Genomic DNA, 27,327 nt, shown 5'->3' with positions numbered 1-27,327 from the left:
TTTATATCCACTTAAGATGGGTTAGGTCTAAACTCTCATCTGAAAGGCTGCCAACAGTGCAGTATTTTCTTAGTGCTGCACCAGAGTGTTAACCAAAATTGTATGTGCAAGTCTCTGAAGACGTGAATTAGCGATCTTCTGACTCGGGTTATGCTATTATCATTGAAGCAAGGCTGATGCTGCAATCCTGCCTTAACATTAGCACACGGTTATTGTGTTTTCTGACTGCACAATCTTCAATAAAAATAGATTTCCATAAAATGCTAAAACAATCATGATTTTGTTTTGAATTAAAAGCTGCTTTAAAATGAAAATTTCAACCAAACTTAAAAGGGAAGGGCTTGTTGAGGTTGACATGAATACCAGTCAGTCATTCAACATTTTATAATTCAAGTTTATAATTCAGCTTGGTTTAAAATACTTCATGAAATAAGCTGTTCCTCTATAACCTTTCCAATGGTTCAACTTAAAACTTACTGCTACATGCTGAGTATTTATTGCCATTTTTACTCATTCAGAAAGCAGTTGTTAAGTAAGGTTTTGGGAAGGAAGTCTTCAGTTGATGCAAGCTGAAACATGAAACAAATCTTCAAAGCCTTAAAAGGCACGAATAAAAACACAGTGGATAAATTAATGGTATTGTAAAAAGTACCATCTTAAGATTTAAAGTTCTGAGAAAAATGTTGACAGTAATGTTTCATAAAGCATTTGGAGTGATTGAATAGCTTTACTTTATTTGCTGCTAGTTATGTTCTGGTAATTCAGAATTGTCAATTTTCTGGCAGTTCACTTCCCTTTGGGTTCACACGTTCCCACCTCATAAGTCATGGTTTGCTTCTATTTCACTGAACCAATCAAATTGTGACAGAAAAGTGAAACTGAAACTCCATGACAACAGTGATTAAGGAGTGCAAGTAGAGGATGGTTGTTCTTTAGGTATGTCTTTTAATCTATTCCATGTAGATTTATAGATTGCATGTGGTGCTCGTCAATATAGTTAGATGGTGCATTATTTTGTAGGATTGGAGCTGTTATGCCCTGTAGTATATTTGTTGTCAAGATCATTGATTTACCCATACTGAATAAGGTATATCTTCTAATCCCATCAGTAGTTATTCATGTAACTATCAGCACTTGTAGGCTTTTCTGATCAACCTCTGATCCAGTAGGGGCTTTCACTGTAGTGCGTATCTCCCTATGGAACTTGGTGTCCCTGCAGAAGCTTCTGGTACTTGTATTGGCAGATACCTCTGCAACTGGTGGACACACCTTAGCTGTGGAATAGTGGGTGAAGTTATTGTGGTCTGGATCAGTGAAACCCTGATAGTGTATGAGGGAGCTGCCCCAATGAGTCTTTGTGTTGTCTGTGACAGTGAGACTCTGGGAATGGGCGAGGGGACTGCAGGATAGGCCGACGTTCATGAGTAGCTGTCTGATTCAGGTGAAATTAAATGCTTTTGAAGGAGTTCAACTGAAACAAAAGTATTAACTCTACCTTTCACCCCATCTGGCCCTACAAAGTACAGACCAATGGACCATCTAGGAACTTCTGGTTAGGAATGCACCCAGTCACGACAGATAATTTAAATAAAATAGTTTGAATCCTGGAATTTCTTCATTAACTTTTTCATTTGTTAGACTATACATGTGAAATCTTATGATTAAAATGAGAAAAGGCACTACTGCTAGAGTTATGTTTAATACTTATAAAATTAATTTCTCAGACGGTGATCCTGAATTATCTCTATTGAAGCCACTAAAACTGTGGGAATAAAAGTATAATTTTTATATCTGCTCTCACCTCAAGATTGACAGCAAGTGAGTCTGGGGGTGAGGCCTCACTGACTGCCCTCCAATCAGCCTGGGATCGGCCTCCTCTCAGAAAAATGTGTCCAAGGGCACACGAGAAGAGCCATGCATAAGCTCATCATCTATAGTAGTATCCGGTCAAATAGGTCTGTATTTAATGGCATTTGGTTGATCAAACACCTAATTCTAAAATTAGTGGTCCTAATTAGTATATGTTCCCTTGTCAGATTATTTTAATATTTTGCTTATTTAAGAACTGGGATACATATTAACTACTCTAACACTGGTTGGTTGAAAGTAGGTATCAGAGGGGCTAAAGTCGATATTCCTGAAAGGCATAAGGATTGTGCTGCCAGTTAACCTGTGCCTTTTGTTTCCATTGCAGGCATAGGAATGCAGAGGCCCAATGTGCCTCTTCAGCCATGCAGTGGTATTATGGCTGTAATGTAACTGTGTATATGAGGTTTTTTTGGCAAAATCCTTCAATATCTTTCATTGACTTCAAAGCTGAGATTCAGCAATTTTTGTTAGCACTTGACCAAGCATCAATTGTCACTTGTGAAGAAAGTTCAAAATTTCTCCCATTCTCCGTGTACAGTAGTGTCTCTTAACTATGATCCTGAAAACCTGGCTTTGATTTTTAGACTGTGGCCTTTGTCCTGGATTCTCAAACCAGTGTAAATAGTTCTCTCTCATCTCTCCTTGTAACTGATGTCACTGATTGGGTTCACAGGATTCTAGAGCAGGAGGGAGAACAGCCAGCAGTCGTGGCTCATGTAGGTACCAACAACATAGGTAGGAAGAGGGATGAGGTCCTGAAAAGTGAGTTTAGCGAGCTAGGCAGAAGGCTGAAGAACAGGACCTCAAGGGTAGCAATCTCGGGATTGCTGCCAGTGCCACGCGATAGTGAAGGTAGGAATAGGAGGAGATGACAGATAAATGCGTGGCTGAGAAGTTGGTGCAGGAGGGAGGGTTTTAGATTTTTGGATGATTGGGATCTCTTCTGGGGAAGGTGGGACCTGTACAGAGAGGATGGGTTACACCCAAACCTGAGGGGGGCCAATATCCTTGCAGCCAGGCTTGCTATGGTGGTTCAGGAGGGTTTAAACTAGATTGCGAGGGGGAAGGGAACCGGAGGAGTAGGTCAGAGGAAGAAGGGGATGGGGAAATGTCAGATCTGACAGGTAGAGAGGCTTTGAGGAAGGAGAAGCAGAGTACAGGCTACAAAAGTAGTAAGGTGGATGGGCTAAAGTGCATTTACTTAAATGCAAAAAGCATCAGGAATAAGGGAGATGAACTGAGAGCTTGGATAAGTACATAGGACTATGATATTGTGGCTGTTACAGAGACATGGCTGACATCGGGGCAGGAATGGATATTGAATATTCCTGGTTTTCAGTGTTTTAAAAGGGATAGGGAGTGGGGGAGAAGAGGAGGACGGGTGGCGATACTGGTCAGGGACACTGGTACAGCTGCAGAAAGGGTAGATAATGTAGAAGGATCCTCTCTAGAGTCAATATGGGTGGAAGTTAGGAACAAGAAAGAAGCAGTTACCCTCCTGGGAGTATTCTATAGGTCCCCCGGTAGCAGTAGGGATACTGAGGAGCAGATTGGGAGGCAGTTTTTGGAAAGATGCGAAAATAACAGGGTTGTTATAATGGGAGACTTCAACTTTCCAAATATTGATTGGCACCTACTTAGTGCCAAAGGTTTAGACGGGGCGGAGTTTGTTAAGTGTGTCCAGGATGGATTCCTGACGCAGTATGTTGACAGGCTGACTAGAGGGAATGCCATATTAGATCCAGTTTTAGGTAATGAACCGGGACAGGTGACAGATCTATCGGTGGGTGAGCATTTTGGGGGACAGTGACCATTGGTCCATAACCTTTAGAATTGTCATGGACAGGGATAGGAGCAAAAAGGACGGGGAGATATTTAACTGGGGAACGGTGAATTATGAGGCTATAAGGCAAGAACTTGGGAGTGTAAATTGGGATGACATTTTTGAAGAGAAATGTACTATGGAGATGTGGTCGATGTTCAGGGATCTTTTGCAAGATGTTAGGGATAAATTTGTTCCGGTGAGGCGGAGAAGGAATGGCAGGGTGAAGGAACCGTGGGTGACGAGAGGTGGAACAACTAGTTAGGAAGAAGAAGGCAGCATACCTAAGGTGTAAGCAGCAAGGATCAGACAGGGCTCGTGAGGAATATAGAGTAGCAAGGAAGGAACTTAAGAAAGTGCTGAGGAGAACGAGAAGGGGGCATGAAAAGGCTTTGGCGAGTCTGGTTAAGGAAAATCCCAAGGCTTTTTTCTCGTACGTGAAGAGCAGAAGGATGGCTAGAGAATAAAGGTAGGTCTGATTAAAGACAAAGGTGGGAGGATGTGCCTGGAAGCTGTGGAAGTGGGTGAGGTTCTCAATGAATACTTCTCTTCAGTGTTCACCGAGGAGAGGGGTCTTGATGATGCTGAGAACAGTGGAGGTGAGGGTAATGTTCCAGAGTATGTAGATATCAAGAGGGAGGATGTGTTGGAGTTGTTAGAAAATATTAGGACAGGTAAGTCCACGGGGCCTGATGGAATATTCCCCAGGCTGCTTCGTGAGGCGAGGGAGGAGATTGCTGAACCATTGGTTAGGATCTTTGAGTCCTCGTTGTCCACAGGGATGGTACCCAAGGATGGGAGGGTGGCAAATGTTGTCCCCTTATTCAAAAAAGGTAGTAGGGATAGTCCAGAGAATTACAGACCAGTGAGCCTTACGTCTATGGTGGGTAAGCTGTTAGAAAGAATTCTAAGAGATAGGATCTATGATCATTTAGAGAATCATGGACTGATTAGGGATAGCCAGTATGGCTTTGTGAAGGGAAGATCTTGCCTCACAAGCCTGATAGGGTTCTTAGAGGAGGTGACCAGGAAGATTGATGAGGGTAGTGCAGTGGATGTGGTCTACATGGATTTTAGTAAGGCGTTTGATAAGGTTCCGCATGGTGGTTTCTTCAGAAGGTCAGAGGCCAAGGGATCCAGGGAGGCTTGGCAGTGTCGATTCAGAATTGGCTTGCCTGTAGAAAGCAGAGGGTTGTGGTGGAAGGAGTGCATTCGGATTGGAGGGCTGTGACTAGTGGTGTCCCACAGGGATCGGTTCTGGGACCTCTACTTTTTGTGTTATTTATTAATGACTTCGATGAAGGGGTGGAAGGGTGGGTTAGCAAGTTTGCAGATGACACAAAGATCGGTGGTGTTGTGGATAGTGTGGAGGTCTGTCGAAGCTTACAGAGGGACATTGATAGGATGCAGAGCTGGGCTGGCAAGTGGCAGATGGAGTTCAATCCAGAGAAGTGTGAGGTAGTACACCTTGGAAGGACAAACTCCAAGGCAGAGTACAAGGTAAATGGCAGGATTCTGGGCAATGTAGAGGAGCAGGGGGATCTGGAGGTTCATATCCACAGATCACTGAAAGTTGCCTCGCAGGTGGATAGGGTAGTTAAGAAAGCTTATGGGATGTTAGCTTTCATAAGCCGGGGGATCGAGTTTAAGAGCCGCGAAGTGATGATGCAGCTTTACAAAACTCTGGTTAGGCCACAATTAGAGTACTGTGTCCAGTTCTGGTCGCCTCATTATAGGAAGGATGTTGAGGCATTGGAAAGAGTGCAGAGGAGATTTACCAGGATGCTGCCTGGATTAGAGAGTATGGATTATGAGGAGAGACTAAAGGAGCTAGGGCTGTTCTCGTTGGAGAGAAGGAGGATGAGGGGAGACATGATAGAGGTATACAAGATATTGAGAGGAATAGATAGAATGGACAGCCAGTGCCTCTTTCCCAGGGCGCCAATGCTGAAAACAAGAGGACATGGCTTTAAGGTATTGGGTGGGAAGTTCAAGGGTGATGTCAGAGGGAGGTTTTTCACCCAGAGAGTGGTTGGTTCATGGAATGCGCTGCCTGGGGTGGTGGTGGAGGCTGATACGTTGGTCAAGTTCAAGAGATTGTTAGATAAGCATATGGAGGAATTTAAGATAGAGGGATATGTGGGAGGAAGGGGTTAGATAGTCTTAGGTGTGGTTTGAAGGGTGGCCCAACATGGTGGGCCAAAGGGCCTGTATTGTGCTGTATTATTCAATAGTTCTATGGTAATTTAAAGCTTCAAGTCCAGTTAAAATAAGTAAATCTATGCACACTCCAAGGTGAAACGTGGTTCCTAAGCTGCACCGTGAATTGCTTATGGTACTCCAGATATTTGTATAGCTGTAGTATGCATTGGGCAGCTTGCTTGCTCAGTCCTTCCTTTAATATACATGATTTTAAGTTGCAGATGGCAAATTGTAAGTGGCTGCAGGTCTTAGCAGGAGGCTCAAAATTATGACAGATTAGGGTTGCCTTTTACTTTTGCATTGTACATGTGGCGATAGTTATAAGGAGAGAAAGTATAGAATGAAGTTGGTAGTTAATAGATGGGCTTGCATTTCTGTAGGCCAAGTTGTTCACAAATATGTCATCCGCGCTAATGCCCAGCAGACAGTTTCACCCTAATCTTGCCATTATCAACCCATGCTTCAACTCTACTTAGTGTAATTATAAAGGACTCTAGTGAGGCAACACCCAGCACCTGGAATATTGCTTACAGGTCTCCCTACCTAAGGAGTGATATTGTGATGATAGATGGGATGCAATGGAGGTGTACTAGATTAATTCTTGGAAAGGGGCATTGTCCTGAGGAGAAATTAAGTAGTCAGGGTCCATACAGTCCATTGTTTAGAAGAATGACAGATGATCTCATTGAAGCATACAAAACTCTTAACAGACATGACAGGATGGATGCAGATATGATTTTCCCCTTACTGCGATGTCTAGAACCTGGAGTCTCAGACAGGAAAATGGCACTGAGTTAAAAGATAATCCATGATCTTAAGGAACGGCAGAGGAGACATGAAAGGCCAAATGGCCTACTCCTATTTCTTATGTTGCTGCATTTTTAAAAAATGTACAGTATGTACAAATCAAAACTAACTGATTCTAACTAACTGCACTTCTGATTCCCAACTCTTTCTTGCACCCCAGGCTTCCCTTCCTCTACTGCTCCCCAAGACCTGGCCACAGATTTGCCTGATTTCCTCAATGCCTTCTGCAGTAGTGAGGCACCTGAAAGAAAGGCTTTCCTGTTAATAAAGCAACGGGCTTTGTGCAATCATATTTCGCAGCAGCAGGCCCATTATCTAAAAGCTCATTGGTCATTGCAGAATGACCATGTACTTTATCTGGCACCAATTTCCTGGCATTGATGCATAAAAGTTAGTCATGATCACCTTGATAACCACTGACAACGTGGTTCTGATGTGGTTGTCCTGGACACGGCAAGTGACAAATTACAGTGAGGACATACTTGCTCAAGTACAGATGTCTCAGATACAGTGTCTTGCTCGAATTCAATGTATATTTATTCTCTAAATACCCTGGGCTGATATCACTTTGTAAAAGTCCTTCTCAGCCTTGTCCTTCCCTCTTTTTTTTGTCTTGCTCTGAACTGCTGTTTATTCTCCAATTCATGCTGTATTCCAGGAGATTGTGCAATGGTACACAGCATAAGAGAATAAAGAGCTCTTTGGTTTGTTGAAGAAAAGCACATGCTGCTTTTCTTGGATAAGTAACTAAATAAGAAATAAATATAAAGTTTGACACTCTATGGAAGAGTAATTCAACACAAGGTTGCTGTAATAATTTTTTTTAGTGTTTACAACTAAAATACTACTTGGAGTAATTGTTGCATTTATTAAATCAGATTGGGAAAAGCTGGGTTTGCAAATATCGTCTATATTTAATCAGAATTAATGCAGAATTTAGCTGGAAAAAGTTTTTTTTATTTAAAGCAAGAGCCTCCAAATAAGTTATAAAACCCTTATAACATTCATCGTCAAGAAATATAAGCAAACCTCAAGACAGTGAAGAGCATATAGAAAAACAAATTGTATTGCCCACAGTTCCAAAGCTGATACAACATTGCCAGCCTGTTTTATACTATAACTTTCTTTTCACTTTGAAATCAGTAGGAAAAAAAATGGGTGGAGTGTGAAAGTGCCTTGGTACTATTGCCCCATTTTACATGCCAACCAACATTATTCTGTATCAGCCAGTAACAAAAATTCAACATTTTCCTGATAGCCAAATCACGTTTAAAATCTATCCTGTTAAAATATTGCTACACGCAGAAACACAATTTGAGTTCTCAACAAATTTTTAAAGTGAAGATTGATTTGGAGTTTAATTTTAAGCAAAAATAATCACAGATACAAAATCAGCATTTTCCCTGTTATGCTTGAAGAATGATAAGCAAGTTAATATTAGCTTTACACAAACAAAGCTGTTGATTTTGGCTTTTATTTAACCAAAAATTTGGGAAGAAAATAGTTTTAATTTTGTTTTATAATGGGGCTAGCTAACAAAATTATTCAAATGCACTTCAGGAAATACTGCATATTGCAAACTGGGACTCTCCGTCAACTAACAGACTTACGTCACGATATTGGCAAAGGCCCAATGTTTGAGAGGATGAGGCCTTAAAAAAAAGCGTAGCAGTCAAATATATAGAATTAAATTCTTTGTGAGAGGACTAAAAAGCAGTGTAATTTTTCAAGAAATACTTAAGTAGTTCAGATTGCCGCCTTCCTCTTTAAGTTTTATTTAAATTTGTTTGAATAAATTACTTTATAAATTTCATAATGTTCATTGACATATCTACCAATTAGTTAATCTCAAATTCATGAATAATTTGAATATTTATGCCTAATTATTTGAAGATAATATTGACAGTAGTACTACCGGAACTCTGAAATTGCATGCTAGAGTACTACTTGAGATTATTGCATGCAGATCTCAGGTGTTCCTTATAGTGAATTAAAGGGCGTGCTGTCTGATATCAGTTAATGATAATAATTATTGGAGATGCTAATCTAAGTTGATTTAATAATTTAAATTGTTACTTTATTGCAAGGAATTAGTGGGCATGTAAGTGGTATTTTCAGCTTCCAGTGAGGTAATTACCTAAATCTTCATAACTTGGTCATCCATCAATAACTTGAATTGTTTGTAACCTAGTTAATGAATTTTATGTTTTAACTTCTTGAATTCCAAAACATAGAGGTAAGTGCTTCAGGTTTGAGTTGGAACCAGGAAGTTTAAGGGGTGAGTTGATGGTGGTAGAGTAATGTGAATGGATTTGGTGGTGTGGAGATATTGAAGCTGTGGGAATTGTTGGGAGGTGGGCCATAATGGGTAATGGTTGTGGATTCTGAAATATGTTTGCGGTTTGTTGCAGGTGAAAGTGATTAAGCTGGAACAGTATAGTTCTAAGAAATAGCTGGTTGAAGGAGCATTGGATAAAGGTTTAATAGATTTTGCTGTATCCTGATAAAAGAGAGCAGTCATTGGCCTGAAAGTCGTTTTGGCTGGTATAAGTTTTTTTTTCAATAAAAGCATAATAAAAAGTGCTTTTATCAGGCTAGGTAGCAGAATCATTTGGGAGAAGGAAATAGATATTGTTACCATTGCCAATTCAGTAGGTTAACTCAAGAAGTGATTGTGAAGTTGTAAAAGTTTCCAACTTAACATTCATAAGAGAGGCTTTAAGGGTATACCCTTTAATACTGAACTGTAAGGGTTTAACAATTAGGGGACACGGCTGAAAGCCAAATCCATCCAACTTTCGGTGTTACTTTCTTTTTGTGAACCCAACAAAATTAGATGCCTTGCAATTGTTTGTGCATATATAGTTGTTTGTATAATTCAAAATTAAAATATTTTGTGGGATCTTGGTGCCAATGTAACATTTGGTACAGGAATCTTGTTTGGGTTCATTGATTACAATTTGATAAGCAGATTGACTTCCTTAAAAATTGAAGCCTATTTCCTGGTATGCCTGGACTAGTGTATCTAGATTTCACAGTAAATTTGAATTAAATCAATAAAATTCAACCCTGGAAACTGTTAGCATATCAATGACCTTTACGTGCTGTAAAAATCCAATGTATAAGTTGCACTTTTATATTTGCCTGTGTCCCTCCTCAACACACTTTTTGGGAAAATTTCAGTTTTGAGAAAGTACTACTCTTGAAAAATCCCCAGTATCTTTTCTAGGAACTGTCCTCTGGTACACTTGACTAAGAACTGCACACTTTTGAGTTATTCTGAAATATCTGGCAACAGCATTGCAAGTTTTGAATCTCCACAAGAGTCTTGCCATTGATTGGATAAATAGTGTGCCTAACTATTGCTTCTTGTACCATGGTCTGTGGTGTAGATACATGTGATCTGAATTATTGGAATAGATCTTGGTTTATGGTTTGCTTGAATACAGTAACATATTTATAAAATTGCTCTCAGAGAGCTTCTATATGACGTATTTGAAGAGCAGGTCTCATAGCTATTAAGAATTCTCCTTGGCTGTGAGGCCTGGGCACTCGCTAAAGTACTGGCAAAGTGAGTTTAGATCTTTGAATTGAGGTGCTTCAGTAAGTTTACTTGCATTGCACAGAGAACATTTTGTTAAAAATCAAATTGGACAAGAAATTGACCAGTACAAACCCTAACTCAAAATCATAAGAAGGGAGATACAGGTAGATAACAAGAAACTCACCACCCTTATACCATTTAAGTTTATTTGAAAAGTATCTCTCACTTAATATATGGATGGCAGAAGCGAAATAATGCAAGGCACAGAATAGAAAAGTATGTGTCTAATTTTCATAAATTGTATGAAAACCTCGCATGGTATTCTGGTGTTTTCACCTTACTATTTGTTTTGATTTATGAACAGTTTTAACAATGTAATAGTATTTTCAACATCAGTCAACATAAATTGAAAACTAAAAGAAAGCAGTTGAGGGAGAGGGAGTTTCTCCTAAATTCAAATGATCAAAGTGCTGGTAAAGGTAACTTGGGCAGATTTTCAGCATGCTGTTTAGGCAAAATACTGGTGATTTGAATTGGCCACCTGTGTTGTGGAGGGTCATGGCTGTCACGTGACAGCACTACCCACTACCTAGTCGGAAGACACACCACTGCAAATCAAGGTTTGGCTCCGCCCCACCCATCTGCGCACACTTCACAATTGGCCCCCTGTAAATTACCTGGGCTGGACCACCCAGCCCTCCAGCACTATAAAAGGCACTGCCACGTGTGCTCGGCTCGCTCTCTTTGCCATCTTCAAGGGACCACCCTGCTTCACTTCAGGCCGATTACCATGGAATGGCGCCGGAGAAATCGTTGGTGAGGTGTGCACTGTTAAAGGGCTGAGAGCGTTTTAGTGTCCCTAGTAGCATAGAGCCATGCCTGACTGAGTCAAGGGGTGGCGGGTATCTTATTGTTTTTCCTTGATTGTATGTACCTAGTTCGTTGTGTGTGTGTGTGTGTGTGTGTGTGTGTGTGTGTGTGTGTGTGTGTGTGTGTGTATTTTACCCCCGGTGTGATTTTCCCACGCTCGTTATAAACTGACCGTGTGTGTGTGTGCTATTCCCGTTACCATTTTCCCACGCTTGTCTTTTGTAAATAAAATCCTTTACTGCCAGACTGTGTTCAGAGTCCTTGCATTTGAGACCCATCGAATTTGTTTTCTCACTCAATACCATCCATTACAGATCCAGTGGAAATGGAAAAAATCCATATTGGTGTTTTTAATGTATGAATATGTTGAAAATCTTATCCTTTTCTTGACGAAGGTGAATATCTATCAGACGTATTTCAGGTGATTGAATGAGCAACTCAATCGTTAAAAGATCCTGTAACAAAATTTGAAGTCCAACACCCAAATTTAAGATTCAAATTTGTAAGTCATGATCATGTATATAAATGGATAGACCATGTGCAAAAATGGAGAAATTCATGACTATGTTGTTTTTAAAATGTTATAAACCCTCTAAGTTGCTCATTTTTCTACTTGCACCATAAAAGAATGGGAGCAGGCGTAGGCCATAAGGCCCCTCAAGCCTGCTTCATCATTCAGTACAACCATGACTGATCTTATCTTCACCTCAACTCTGTTTGACTCTAAATCCTTGACTTCCTGTAGTTCAAAAGTCTGCCTCCCTCAGCCATGAATATGCTCAGTGAGTCAGCCTCCACAGATCTGAGGCAGACTTCAAAAGATTTATGACCATCAGTAGCATTTCCTTCTCATGTCTGTCTTAACTGGGTGACCTCATTAGTCTGAAACTAAAGACTAAATTATTCCCATCTGATATTTTACTGATTCCTTAAAGCTTGCAATTTGTGACAAATTAGAATCTTAATGTGTCATACTGAAATTAAAACACATTCAAACAGAGAAATATCGGCAGGTGCTGAAGAGTTGGGGAAAGATTTTAGTCTGCAGTATGGCATGTGTCTGTCTTAATTGGTTGACCTCATTAGTCTGAAACATCTTCATTTTCCTAAGAACATAATAAATTTACCTATTCTGCATATGTTCCATGCCCCTTCCACTCATGATGATGAAAAGCCATGGACTATATTGTTTCATCAATGAGTAAATTTTCAGAAAAATTGGTCAAATACATCATGGAAAAGTTTGCCCCTTCTCTGAATTACTAGTAAGTAACTTGTTACTGCCAGATATTACATGGTTGGTACCCACTTACCTTAGAAGGTGATCATTTTTTTTTCAGTTAGGACATGGGATAGAAAATTTGGCTTATAGTAGAGGGTGGGGAAAATTGGCAATCAATGTGGGACCAGTGTTTTTAACATCAATAGAAGGAGTTAAGATATCCTTAACTGTATTCTCGAGTGACACTAGCAATGTCCAAGAAGGTACAATAGTATTGTATTTAGTTGTATCCAATTTGAATGTTTTATGTGTTGACTGTGTATTTCCATGTATGTACCTCAGTTTTGCATATTTTACATGTTTTGGAGGGATTGACATTTCATGGAAATTAATTAGATTGCGATCTAGCTTTAGTACAGAAAGTAGATAGTTGGAGGAAAGGGTAGCTATTCATGGTGGAAGAAGGTAGGCAATGGAGTTCACAAGGATTAGTGCTGGGACCAGTGCTATTACAATTTACATTAATAGATTTGATACTGGAATCAACAACTTTCTAAATTTGTGGATGATACCAGATTGGGAGAATTGTCAGTACTGAAGAGGACTGAACAAACTTTTGAGCAATATTATACTTGCAAAATAGGCAAATAATTGGTGACTAAATTTCAGCACAGTTAAATGCGGGGTGGGGAGAATAGAGGTCACTTATTGTTTGGAAAGTGTAAGTCTGGTTAGGGTAGAGGAGCAAAAAGATCTTGAAGTACAAATAAACCATCATTTAAAAGCTCTGTCACAGTTTAGCAAGGCCTTTTCTTTAAAAAAAAGGTCAAATCAAGCACTAGGATTTATTTCTGGAGGGATGCAATAGCAAAACAAGAAGGTTCATGCTGAGTCTAAACTGAAGCTTGGATTTAACTCGCTATGAGTACTGCATACAGCTCTGGTAGCCTTCCTATTAAAAATTAAATAGATGCAGAGGAAACTTTACAAGGATGAGACTGGAAGTGTGAAGACATACAGTACATACCAGGAAAGGATGATAGACTAGGATTCTTTTGAGATAGACCGTCATAGACTTGTTGGTCCCTATCACATGTTTCTCTGTCATGTATCATATATAACAGAAGAGCAACTGGAACAGAAATAAGCTACAAGAAGGAGTAGTTGAGGCAATTTGCAAAGATACGTTTAAGGAAAACTAGGTAAACCTATTGAGGGGGAGAAAAATAGATATGCTATTGGAATTCATTGAAGAAGGGTGGAAAGAGATTTATTTGGCATGTGCATATGGCCCATGGGCCGAATGGTCTAAATTGGGCCTGTTTCCATGTTGTATAACTCTATGACAATGTAATGTGCCTTGTGAAAGAAAGAAATATGCAGCGTAGACAGTGAAAATCATATCCACCTTTAATATTAGCTCAGCTTGAAAAAACAAGAAGATGCTGGAGGAACTCAACAGGCCAGGCAGCATCCGCGGAGAAAAGCAGACAGTCAACGTTTTGGTTTAAGACCCTTCTTCAGGACTAAAGAGAGGAAAAGGGGAGGCCCAGTATATAGGGGTGATTCTGCTCCCATGATGAGGCTTTCTACTCCAGGACATCTGAGATGTCCAACTTCTTTACTAAGCGTGGCTTCCCCCCTGCTGTGGTCGAGAGAGCTTGCACCCACATCTCTGCCATTTCCCGCACTTCTGCTCTCACCCCCACCCCTCCCAGACACAATAGGGATACGGTCCTTGTCCTCACATTTCATCCCACTAGCCTATGTATCCAACACACCGTTCTCCACCACTCTGCCATCTCCAACAGGACCCCACCACTAAGCATATCTTCCCCTCCCCACCCCTTTCTGCCTTTCGCAGGGACCGCTTTCTCTCCACGACTCCCTAGTTCACGTGTCCCTCCCCACCCATCTCACTCTTACCGTGGGGACTTTCCACTGCCCCGCCATAACTGCAACACCTGCCCCTACACCACCTCCATCCAGGGACCCATGTAGTCCTTTCAGGTGAGACAGAGATTTACCTGCACCTCCCCTAATATCATCTACTGCATTTGGTGCTCCAATTGTGGCCGCCTCTACATTGGCGAGACCAAACGCAGACTAGGTGACCGTTTCGCAGAACACCTGCGCTCCGTCTGTAACCGCGATCTGCGTCTCCCTGTTGCCAGTCACTTTAACTCCCCCTCCCACTCCATCATTGATATGTCAGTCCTTGGCCTTCTCTACTGCCAGGAGAAGCCCAAACACAAACTGGAGGAACAGCACCTCATTTTCTGTAATGATGTGATCATCGAATTCTCCCACTTTATGGAACCCAACCCTCCCCCCCCCACCATGCCCATTCTTTTCTTCCTTTTCCTAGCCTATCTCTCTTCTTTTTCTCCTCATCTATTTTTTCCCTCTCCTCCCCTCCCCCATGGGGCATCTGCCTCCATACCTTTGACCCATACCCTGATGGATCTGCTCTCTCCTCTTTCCTTGTATCTGCCTATCACTATCTCTTACCTGTATCTACTTATCACCACCTTGTGCCCACCTAGCCTCCCCTCTTCTGTCCACCTATCACTACTCTGCTTTTCCTTATGATATATTGGGCTTCCCCTTTTCCTATCTTCAGTCCTGAAGACGGGTCCTGACCCGAAACATTGACCATCTGCCTTTCTCCACAGATGCTATCTGGCCTGCTGAATTCCTCCAGCATCTTGTTTTTTCATCTAGATTCCAGTATCGGTAGTCCTTTGTTTCTCTAGTTTCATTAGCTCAGCTTGGTTTTATTTCCTTCCCTCTTTATTTACTCTTTGGGAGTAGAGGAAATGCTCAGCCTGAGCAGCTAGGTATGCCCTCCAGCTCTTCATTTCACAGCTCCCATGTCCTTTTGTCTCAGTTCTTTTGTCTATGTTCTCATCCTCAAACTGCTCCCAATCACTCATTGACCAGATAATCCTGTTTACAGTTTATCCCCATGGTCGCCCCAGTTTTTCCCTAACAGAGACAATCTGATCTGAAATGTTGACTCTGTTTCCCTTCCTACACATGTGGTCTGATCTGCTGAAAATTTCCAGCATTTTCAGTTTTTGTTATTGAACATGGACAGTTTACCTTGTGTGACTCAATTTTAAAATTGCAGTAACTTAAGTTTGCATGAAGTATCATACTGCAGATTGCAGACTTCAGGGAATAGCAAAGGGGTATTAGCGTGCATCCTTATTGCATGCTTAATTTAATTATTCAGCAAATCGCACTGATCCATACTTTTCAGTTATTGTTCAGCAAGCTTTTAAAAGCTTTGCAGTATTTCTGTTATTTTCACAGCTATTACAAGATCAAATTGTTCTTCAATGCCAGGGAAAAGAAGTTTATAGATCCTTCAATGGAGGGCTAAATTGAAGCTATTCTTAATATAATCTTTGGAGATTTTTAAAGAGCCAAATCTTCAACAGACTGTAGTATTTGTTGACATCCTGGGCACCATCCTGTATGTTTCATTAGCTCGTGTTGGGCCACCTTATTTCCAGCAGCTGATCTAACGGTTTGTATACTTCAATGCCATTTTGAATACGTAGGGCATCGGGTGTTACCAGTAGGTCCTTTCATATTTTACTTTTGCTGTTCACAGAAAGGAAAGTCTCAAGTCTGGGCTTGGGGCCAGGTCTGTGAAACTGCATGGAAGAGGGGACAGGGATTGGGTCGGGCCTTGACTTAGGGATTGGGTCGGGCCTTGACTTAGAGATTGGGTCAAAGGTTGGGGTTTTGTCAAAGTGATCAGATGATTGGGAGGTGATGGTATGAGGTGTGGAGGGGCAGAGTCGAGTGGCATTTGCTGAGCTCGTGAGTGAGATTGGTGGATTGGCTCCAGGTCCTGATAAAGAGGATGTAGGCACCGTGGGCAGCGCATTGGCGCGGCTAATAGAGCCGCTGCCTCACAGTGCCGGAGACCCAGTTTAATCCTGATCTTTGGTGCTGTCTGCGTGGAGTTTGCACGTTCTCCTTGTAACTGCATGGGTTTTGTCCCACATCACAAACATGTGCAGGTTGATAGATTAATTAGCCACTGCAAATTGCCCCTAGTGTGTAGTGTAGTGTTAAAATCTGGGAGGAGTTGATGAGAATGCAGGGAGAATAAAAAAAATTGGAGGGGGGTGGTTGGATTAAGGTAGGATGAGTGTAAATGTGTGGTTGACACTTGACGCGGACTTGGCAGGTCGAAGGGCCTGTTTTATGCTGTATCCCTCTGTGACCCAATGTAAGTTGAAGTCAAGTCAAGTTATACTTTATTGTCATTCACCCATATGCTATAAAAAACACACGGAGGAACGAAATATCATTTCCCCTAGACTCACACAACAGAGGACATATAATAAACACAGACAAGAAAATTTTGCAAGTTCAAATAGTGCAAAAAACAGTAGATACATTTGAGTACATTTGGAACCCATTTGAGTTGGATTCCCAGCCCTGGCTGGTCCCTGTTCACGGAGCTGTGCTATTAAAATGTGGGTCTAAGATTGCCCGATGACAGGCGCACTTCAGAACCAATTGCACAGGCATGACATTCCATGCACGCATGAGGCAGAGCCATTCACAACCAGCATTGTGCGATTTGACCCAGCAATAATTGCAATTTTTTTCTATCTGAAAATAACTGATTTTCATGTGCAGAACACTAAGAAAAAATGTGCTTAGATATGAATTTATAGGCCAGCCTCAGTCACAGTCCTGATTTTATTTATTTCAACTGCTAAATAGTTTAAGGATTAGAAAGAAAATCTAGGATCTCCTTGAAACACATTTGTGTGATCATTCTGGTTAGCGAGTAGTGATGCGTGAAACTCTTCCAAGGGAAATCATGTACGTGCTGTGGATCTAATTTCTTTGTTGTGGTGATTTTTAGTATAGAGGTGATTAGCTTGTGTAAGATACATTGCATCGGCATTCATTTTTCTTTTCCTTCTGTCAGTTAGTACAGATATTTCAACAGCAAACTTGAACTGCAGATCTTTTGACTGTCTGAATCCCAATAGCCATGTTTCAGTTGATCTTTCTTTTCTCCAGGTTATTGTAATTAGACGTTAAAGCAACTAACGGTCCTTCTGGAAGTATGGGCTGAATATATTAGCAGTTACTTTTATATTCACTGAAGAAAGCAATTCAAAAGAACTTGAGAACTTTTATGTTAATATACTTGAATAATTTGGGATATAGCCAGAACATGCTAAAAATGCTAGCAGTTTCCCTTGTAAGTTGTAGCAAGTTTGAGGCTCTTGCACAAATGCTTGCTAAATTCATTGGTGATTTTGTGGCTGTGTACATGCCCCATCAGTGGAGCTTGCTGGAAAATCCTAATATTTACCCTGGGAATTCTGGTCTCAGATTTTGTGCCAGGTTAGACTTTTTTTTAAACAAAAAAAAATGTATGGGTTGGTGATTTTTCAGCAGAATTTGTAGCTGAAAGATCATTGATCTGAAATGTAACTTGTTTTCTTACCACAGATGCTGTCTGACTTCCTGAACATTTCTTGGGGTATTGAATGCTTGCAATAGAAACTGAAGCAAATCCATAGTTAAGTCATAAATGCTTCTTATGTTCTTTGACCTCCTTTTTGTTGCATTGTCACACTAATCTTTACAGTGCATCTTTTTTTCTATTTCTTCAAAATAGAAATATTGTTTTAAAACTTCATTGTGAATATTTTGACAGAAATATTTGCATCCATATCTGTTGTTTGTTTCATTATTCAAAAGGCTAATGACAATTTGTTTACTTTTCTTTTAAATTCCCAGAAGGCAATAAGTGAACCTTCAGTCGTTACCACAAAGCAGATTCCACTTACTCTTCTGAAAACAACACATACTATGCCTGCCTCAGTCGTTTCACCAAGACCCACCATTGCCATGGTAACAGCTCTAAGCAACCCTCAGAAATCAGTGGTTAATGCAGACTCTCAAAACACACCCATCAACCTACAGATTACCAACAAATTGACAACTCTGGGGTCCGACGCTGTGCGAATAATGCCAAAATCAACTGTACAGTTGGTAAGAAAAACTTGGGAGTACTTTATGTTAAAAAAGGTCTTTGTTGCAATTCATATCCCACAAATCTTTCATTGTTTTGTGAGTTCATTATAAATACATTCAAATGAGGGACCATCTTTCAATAATGGTATTCTTCCTGCACTTCAGACTAAGTACCGATGGTATGGGTCAGATGGATAATAATGATCCGTCACCCAACCCAAATCCCTGCTCCTCACCCCCACGCCACAAATAGCAGTGATAATTCAGACTTCCCAGATTTCACTTGTTGTCCATCAATCTTGGAGCCTGACCAGTAGTCTTGTGCTTTGAATCTATGAATTGTGACTGCTAAAACATTACAAATCAGCAATCCTAACTGATACAGACTTCTCTTGCATCAGTTAGGATTGCTTTCAAATACAGATCAGACAGACAAAAAAATTAGTTTTCCAACAGTGGCTGCACAATTTATCTTTTTTCTACCACTATGTCTGTCCTTGCCTTTGCTTTTGGGGAGAAGCAAAATTACTGTGCAGTAAATATTTCAACTACTAAATGATATCCATTAATCAAATCAAGCAGAATTTGAATAGCTGAACCAATATAAAAAATGGCATATAAAAAGCTGTTGATCTATTTGCTCTGTCCCATATACTTTTATGCATTACAACATGGAGACTCCCTAACCATCTGAAGCCAATACTGAAGTCCTGTATTTTACATCAAGAGAACAGGGAGAAAAATCAAATACGGCAGTGGAATATCTGTCACATGAGAGAAAGATGTTTAAACAGTGAGTTATGGTTTAAACTCAAATGGTGTGAATGTTAAATTTATAATGAACATGGGTGTATTATTATCCTTTAGGTTTCAGTTACATTCCTAAAACATTTACTTCCATTTTACAGCAGTTTTAGATTATTTTTAATTTATTTAACTTTTACGACAATTCCATCCAGTTTCTGTTGAAACTTGTTTTTGCCTGTATGTAAGCTAGTATTGCTGTTATTGCTGCAGAGTAGTTTTATTTTTGATACCTCTTAGCTGTTTGCTTTGAATTTAAATATTTATCTCTGCCTCCATGCTCATTTATAATGACGAATAATTGGAACACATTTTTTTCTATTCATGGAATATGAGCACTGCAGGCCAGGCCAGGCCAGAATTCCCAGGGTAAACATTTATTCCTTCATTATGTTTTAAGTGTCTCATGTTTAGTAGCAGAATTGAAATGCTACACATAGAAGCTGAACTTTGAGGAACAAAAGAAAGGTGGAAATTTTAAAGGCGTGCCTAGATATCCAGACAAACAACTGAGAATATAAGAACTTGCTGTTAAGAGAAATTGTTAAATGATGAAAAGAAAATGTAAGTTTCAACTGTTGCAGTGAATCACTTCCTAGCTATAATATTAATTTCAGTCTTTGGTGGACAATGAAGCTTGATTATTATAGACTAAGCTACCGCAGTGGAGACCGTTTGGCCCAGCTCAACAGCAAGGCTGTTGAGAAGGCCCATCCAATTAGTTACATTTTTCTGCTCTTCCCAAATCCCTGAACATTTTTCTTTGAGTAATTATCCAATTTACTTTTGTTTGTCTTCGCTGTTCCTACTGCCTCATCAGACAGATAAGCTCCAAGCCCCAACTTCCAGTTAAAAGATCGTTCTCCTTATTATTTTTGGCTCTCTGTCGATCTCCTTAAATATATGACATCTAGTTGTTGACTCAAGACTTTAACTGCATCTTAAATTCTTAAACATATCTATCAAATTTGTTCTTGGGCTGCTCTGCTTTAAGGAAAATAATCTTAGTTTCTCTAGTCAATCCACTTAACTGTAGTCCTTCAAGAAGTAACCATTGTAGTAAATCTCTTCTATGCCCTCTCCAAACCTTGAAATTCCATCCTAAGGTGTGGTTTACAGAATTGGACACAGTATTGCATCTGGTGCCTTACTACTGTTTCATGCCTTTCACTACGTTAATGGTTTTATTATGAATGAAAGAATTTCCATTTATGTAGTGCACCTGACAATCATATGTCTTTCAGTGCTTTATAATCAATAAGTGTAGTTGTATGTTGTGTATGAAATGCAACAGCCAATTTTCTCTCAGCAAACAATAGTGTAATAATGCCCGTGTAATTTACTGATGTGTTAATTGAGGGATAAGTATTGATCAGGAAGGAGAAAGAACTCCCTTGTTACCTTTTGAACAAGATCCCTTTGCAATATACACCCACCTGAGAGGCCAAATAGATCCCTGTTTAAAGATCATGTTAAAAATAGCACCTCTGACTATGTAGCATCAGTCCTGTATTTAAATGCCAGTCCAAGTTGAATGTTTCTACCTCTAACTAGGGGCTTTGACTCTGAGGACTAGATTTGTATTTATTGACATGTGCAACTGTCTCCATTTCTGTATTTTGCTGGTCTTTACTGTACATTTCATCTCTATTATTGTAGAAGCCATTTTTGTGTAAAGTTTCCCATCTTTCTATAAATATTTTGAAAATAATGTTAATTTTCTCAAGTCTTGGTTATAAATGTGAGCATAACCAGCTAAAATGAATTTAGTATTTAATTCTTAATGTGAGCATTTTTTCTGCAAGTAGTAAATAATTCTGTCCAAACCAGCAGGTACAGACTACAAACTCCCCACCAATCAAGGTTCCTCAGTTCATTCCTCCACCCAGGGTGACACAACGCCCAACCCTTTTACCACAGGTAAATACAAATGATAATTGTTGCTTTGTAATCAAAACACGACGAGAGTACAAAATTGGTCTGAAATGTTAAAGAGACACAGCCCTTCATAGTCTTGTACTGCATCAGTTAAGATGTTTCATGTCTCTGTTCTCTGTGCGATTTCTGCCAAAAACTATTCCAAGTAATGAATCATCTTGAGAGAGTTTGAAATGTGGAAATAAGAACTGTATGTGGCTGCCAGCACAAATCCCTCTTTTCTTGTGTCGGGCAGTCTTTTAATACATCAAAATGAAAAGATTGCAAAGGAATAACTAAAGACACTTTCGAGAATTAGTGAGTACCAAAGAAGTCATGTTGGTCCTCCTACATCCTGGTATGTGGGTTTCATTCTGGAATTACATACCATTTTTATCCCATCAACTTTTTATTAAGGACTTATAATGCAGTTGGCATTTATAAAATGTACAGTTTTATGCCAAGAAAAAAGAAGAAAAGTTAATTTGGGTTCCCATTCCTGATTCTTGTTCCCTGAAGCCTGCTGGTATGTGTACATAGGCCATGAATGCTGGACAAAGATATGGTTGTGCTCAACAGCGATGGGCAAATGTCCTGATCTTCACAGGGGCTCAGAAACCTCCCATGGGTGAGGCTTCTGGCAGACGTGAAATCATAATTTATATGAGTCTGCCCCTTCAGGAAGTGGCAAGGTATAAGTGAAGGCAGTGGGAAATTAAAAACTAACATACCAATAATAGTTATTAATATTTGTTTGGTGCTCTGTTGATAATGAAGACTATATTGGGGGGAAATTCCACAAATAAAAAGATATTTTTCCACTATATTTAATAGCTTGGAAGCCTGGATGAGTTGCTTTCAATTTTTCAATTGAATGTGAATTTAACAGTACACTTCTTCAACAATTCTTTGAGGCAGAACTATTTAGCTTCACAAGGTCAGTTAGTAAATGCATTACACTGGGCCAATCTGAGCTATGTAAACTAAATACTTTTTGACTCATCTCACAGCCCTAACTAAGCGAGCAGAATTTATCTGGGATCACTGTAAGAGTGCTACAATTCACTCCAACTTGGCTGTGAGAAGGGGAAAAATCATTGACCTTTTCTTTGGTCATGATCCCATAAAATGTGTTGAATTTGTGATTGTCAGAAGTATACCAAGATATGCCTTAACTGTGTTACTGGACCTGAGGTTTAAATAGCCTGCTGACACTTTGAATTGCATCACCCCTGAAGAGTTACCATTTAGCAAGGCATGGAAGAGTATTGAGCTTTATAGGCAGGTCATTGCTTTGTTCTTTGGGGGGAGTGGGGGGGCGGGGTAAGATTTTGCAGCAGGAGCCTATTTATGATGTAATATGTTAAGATTTTGATGATTTCTCAGGTTCGTCCGAAGCCAGTGATGCCAAATAGCATTCCGATTGCACCTGCACCTGTGTTTACTACTTCGCAACTTATCCAGCGACCAGTGATGCTGACAAAATTCACACCCACCACTCAGCCATCAGCTGCAAATTCCATACATCAGACCAGAATTGTGAATGGACAACCTGCTGCCGTCACCAAGACGCTACCGACTGCGCAGTTAACGGGCATTGTCATAGCCACTTCTGGTCCTAAGGTGGCTAGTCCCCAACAGCTGAAACTCAGCAAAACTAATCTGGACAACAAGGTATTAATGTTTTTTTTGTGGTTTTGATGTGCTGAAGCAGGGGCAGACTGATAGCTGTGATAAAATCACCTGTTCATTTTTGATCTTTCTGTTCAAGGCTAAACATGTTGTTTAAACTGTGATACTTGAAATTAGTAAAAAAAAAGACAATGGAAAAAATTAATTCTGACAGCTAGGAATTTTGGCCAGCCAAATGATTTTTGTTTCAATCTCCCATGTTTAAAAAGTTTTTAAAAAATACCACTTTGGCAATGTCAAGATCATTGAAAACTAGTTTTCCGGTGCATACCGGTCTGGTAAATGAAAAGCACTCTTTGTATATAAATAACCAATACAAAAGATACTTGGTTCAGACCATTATACACACTGCAGAAATGCAGTGTGTAGACATCAGGCTAGATTTATGCTGCTGACTGCACTTTGCCCAGCAGTAAAAGAGTTGTGTTGATTTTTAATGTGGTAAATCAATGGATAAATGTGTGGACTGATCTCATGATAAAAACATTCAAATTTTAGAAATTCAATGGACTGCAATTTTTAAAAACTTGTTCAGAGTGATTCTTTCTACGTTGTGTCTTGTGGGATAATAAGGGACTTAGTCAATGAATGTGTTTTTACAGAAATGTGGGTTATCTCCAGGAGGTAGTCTCATGGCCCATTTGGGAGCGAGGTATCAGATCTTATTCATCTGTCACCGTGATCTAATAGGTTTATTAAATTTAAGTGGTCCATTATCTACCTATTATTTACAATGCAGTGCTTTTTTTTATTTTTACTTGCTCCTTCCCACTTCATAACATCTCCCATCTAAAATGAGATCGTAATCTTCTAGACCTCTAAAGTTGCTGTTTGTTAACCTGCATATATGGGAAAGAGAATTGGGATTTCGCTGTAAGCCTGTAGATAAGGCATTTTTTGCTTATGTACTTGGTGACTAATCCTTTGGGAACCAAGGATTCAAAACACTGTGCTTGCTGCACAGTGGGTACAGCATAAAAGAAAATTCGCAACCAAACTGGACCTATGCACCTTTTTTTTTCCTCACCACTATTTGGAGTTCCAGCAATGTTAGCTGTAAAACAAAAAAACTAAGTATTTCTGATGATAAATGTTATATAGGAACATAAGGAACATGAGCTGGAGTAAGCCAAATGGCTCTTAAGCCTGCTCCTTCATTCAGTAAGATCATGACTGTTCCAATTTTGGCCTAAACAGCACTTTTATGCTGTCTCCCTTGGCTCCCTTAAAGTCCAAGTACAGTGGCATGCAAAAGTTTGGGCACCCCTGGTCAAAATTTCTATTACTGTGAATAGCTAAGCGAGTAAAAGATGACCTGATTTCCAAAAGGCATAAAGTTAAAGATGACACATTTCTTTAATATTTTAAGCAAGATTACTTTTTTATTTCCATCTTTTAGTTTCAAAGTAACAAAAAAGGAAAAGGGCCCGAAGCAAAAGTTTGGGCACCCTGTATGGTCAGTACTTAGTAACACCCCCTTTGGCAAGTAATACAGCTTGTAAACGCTTTCTAGCACCAGCTAAGAGTCTTTCAATTCTTGTTTGGGGGATTTTTGCCCATTCTTCCTTGCAAAAGGCTTCTAGTTCTGTGAGATTCTTGGGCCGTCTTGCATGCACAGCTCTTTTGAGGTCTATCCACAGATTTTCGATGATTTTTAGGTTGAGGGACTGTGAGGGCCATGGCAAAATCTTCAGCTTGTGCCTCTTGAGGCAGTCCATTGTGGATTTTGAGGTGTGTTTAGAATAGTTATCCTGTTGTAGAAGCCATCTCCTTTCCATCTTCGGCTTTTTTACAGATGACGTGATGTTTGCTTCCAGAATTTGCTGGTATTTGAATTCATTGTTCCCTCTACTAGTGAAATGTTCCCCGTGCCACTGACTGCAACACAAGCCCAAAGCATGATTGATCCACCCCCATGCTTAACAGTTGGAACGGTGTTCTTTTCATGAAATTCTGCATCCTTTTTTCTCCAAACATACCTTTGCTCATTACGGCCACAAAGTTCTATTATAACTTCATTAGTCCACAGGACTTGTTTCCAAAATGCATCAGGCTTGTTTAGATGTTCTTTTGCAAACTTCTGACGCTGAATTTTGTGGTGAGGATGCAGAAAAGTTTGGAGAAAAAAGGGTGCAGAATTTCATGAAAAGAACACCGCTCCAACTGTTAAGCACGGGGAACATTTCACTGGTAGAGGGAACAATGAATTCAATTAAATACCAGCAAATTCTGGAAGCAAACATCACGTCATCTGTAAAAAAGCCGAAGATGGAAAGGAGATGGCTTCTACAACAGGATAACTATTCTAAACACACCTCAAAATCCACAATGGACTACCTCAAGAGGCACAAGCTGAAGATTTTGCCATGGCCCTCACAGTCCCTCAACCTAAAAATCATCGAAAATCTGTGGATAGACCTCAAAAGAGCAGTGCATGCAAGACGGCCCAAGAATCTCACAGAACTAGAAGCCTTTTGCAAGGAAGAATGGGCAAAAATCCCCCAAACAAGAATTGAAAGACTCTTAGCTGGCGCTAGAAAGCGTTTACAAGCTGTGATACTTGCCAAAGGGGGTGTTACTAAGTACTGACCATGCAGGTTGCCCAAACTTTTGCTTCGGGCTCTTTTCCTTTTTTTTGTTATTTTGAAACTGTAAAAGATGGAAATAAAAAAGTAATCTTAAAATATTAAAGAAATGTATCATCTTTAACTTTATGTCTTTTGGAAATCAGGTCATCCCTTACTTGCTTAGCTATTCACAGTAACAGAAATTTTGACCAGGGGTGCCCAAACTTTTGCATGCCACTGTATCTGGCAGTCTTCACCTTGAATCCTATGGGGTAGATAATTCTCATGACCCTGTGAGAAAAGAAATTACCTCTTATTTTCATCCAAATGGGTGCCCTCTAGGTCTAGAAAACACCACTAGGAGCATTCCACCCTGCCAATCACCCTCAGAATGTTATAAGGGCGACACAGAGGCACAGCTAGTGGAGTTACTGCCTCACATCTCCAGCAATCCTGGTTCGATCCTGGCCTCCAGTGCTGTCTATGTGGAGTCTGTACGTTCTCCCTGTGAATATGTGGGTTTCCTCCCTCATCCCAAAGACACGTGGGTCAGTAGGTTAACTGGCTGCTGTAAATTCCACCTTGTGTGTGTATGGGTGGTAGAATCTGGGGGTAGTTGATGGGAATGTTGGGAAATAAAATGGGATTGGTGTAAATGTGTGGCTGATGGTTGGAACAGGCTCGGTGGGCCAAAGGATCTGCTTCCCTGCTGTATCTGTCTATGATTCTAAGTTTCAGTAAGATTACCTCTGCTTTGTAAAAGTATAAATTAATACTAAGAATGCCAGGAAACCTCCTGTGTAGTGATGAGCTGCTTGAGAACATTGCTGTATGTGACAGCTTGAACTAAGCATCATATAAAGAAAAAGTTGAATTTAGAAAAGAATGCTTTTCATGAAAATAATGCAGTGTTTAGTCAGGTTCAATCAGACCTTCAGATCAGAAGCAAACTACTCCATAAGAAACAGAAGCTGGATTATGTTTTACAGGTCCTTGGGTCTGATCTGTCATTAAATAAAATCAAAGCCTATCCTGTACCTCGTGTCTTCAAAATCCCATATCCCCTGGGTATCTAAAAATATTGATTTCACTCTTGAATACACTTAATACTGAACATCCTCTGAGGTAGAGAATTCTGGGATTGTGCCCACAGATGAGATGATCTCTAGCTGGAGGGAACATTCTCTTGATATCTACTCTATGTCAATCCCATTCAGCATCTTGTATATCTCAATAGGATTGTCTTTTATTCTTCCAAACTTGCAGTGTTTATAGGTTAATCCTCACCCTCAATTCATTTGTACAACCCCTCATCCCAAGACTCAAACATCAAAGAATCTGTATCTTAAAAGTGAAAAACAGCCCTGGATAATTCACCTATTTTTGTAATAGTTTCCACAACTGACAATAACTACACTAATTATAACTCACTATGGTTAGAATATAGATTATATCCTGCTAATTAAGTGTAATTGCAGCATCATTGATCATTTTTTTGTTAGAAATAAACTATCAAACACTATTCTGTGCTATGGTGATTTTACAAACTAATTTGTTTCTCAACCTCCATCCTTAATAGACTTGAATCCTGGTTGATTTATCAGGAAAAGTCACTGAAGATCAGGTTCTCTTAATGCAAGTTGTCATTTTTTTGGCTTAATTTCTGGAAAACTATTGTCTCTCCTTATCAACATTAAATTTCAAAATTTTTAAGGTGCAGGACAACCTTGATATAACATAGGTGTCGGGGCGCAACAGTAACACCAATTTCACAAACTGCCCGCATTATATGTGGGACTAACATTTACCTAATTTTGGAACTCCTTTTTCATTTTTATATAGCAAGATGTGGTATGTCAGGTTTGCATTGTATTTGTGAATGTTTTACAGTTTTAAATTTTCTGAAAAATGAGCCTTGCAGCTATAACAAGTGAAATGAGAATTCACCATTTCTGTAGGAATCCTACGAATAAATCATTCAATTTGT

At 39.8% G+C, this 27,327-nt stretch overlaps 1 protein-coding gene across 9 annotated transcripts in view; it reads left to right on the top strand.

Moving 5' to 3' along the window:
* The window catches only part of phf21aa (PHD finger protein 21Aa), a 222,629-nt gene that overhangs the window by 161,337 nt on the left and 33,965 nt on the right, over window positions 1-27,327 (top strand). For 7 of the 9 annotated variants that reach the window (XM_052029723.1, XM_052029729.1, XM_052029722.1 and 4 more), the window contains 3 exons: window positions 18,124-18,378; window positions 20,995-21,084; window positions 22,468-22,755. In XM_052029723.1, coding sequence (XP_051885683.1) covers window positions 18,124-18,378; window positions 20,995-21,084; window positions 22,468-22,755 — 633 coding nt within the window. The remainder of the gene's footprint in view (window positions 1-18,123; window positions 18,379-20,994; window positions 21,085-22,467; window positions 22,756-27,327) is intronic. The other 2 variants (XM_052029726.1, XM_052029725.1) reach the window with 2 other exon arrangements.

This window comes from Pristis pectinata, chromosome 14, assembly GCF_009764475.1.
Source record: "Pristis pectinata isolate sPriPec2 chromosome 14, sPriPec2.1.pri, whole genome shotgun sequence".
NCBI lineage: Eukaryota > Metazoa > Chordata > Chondrichthyes > Rhinopristiformes > Pristidae > Pristis > Pristis pectinata.
This window is presented reverse-complemented; position numbering and strand designations above follow the sequence as displayed.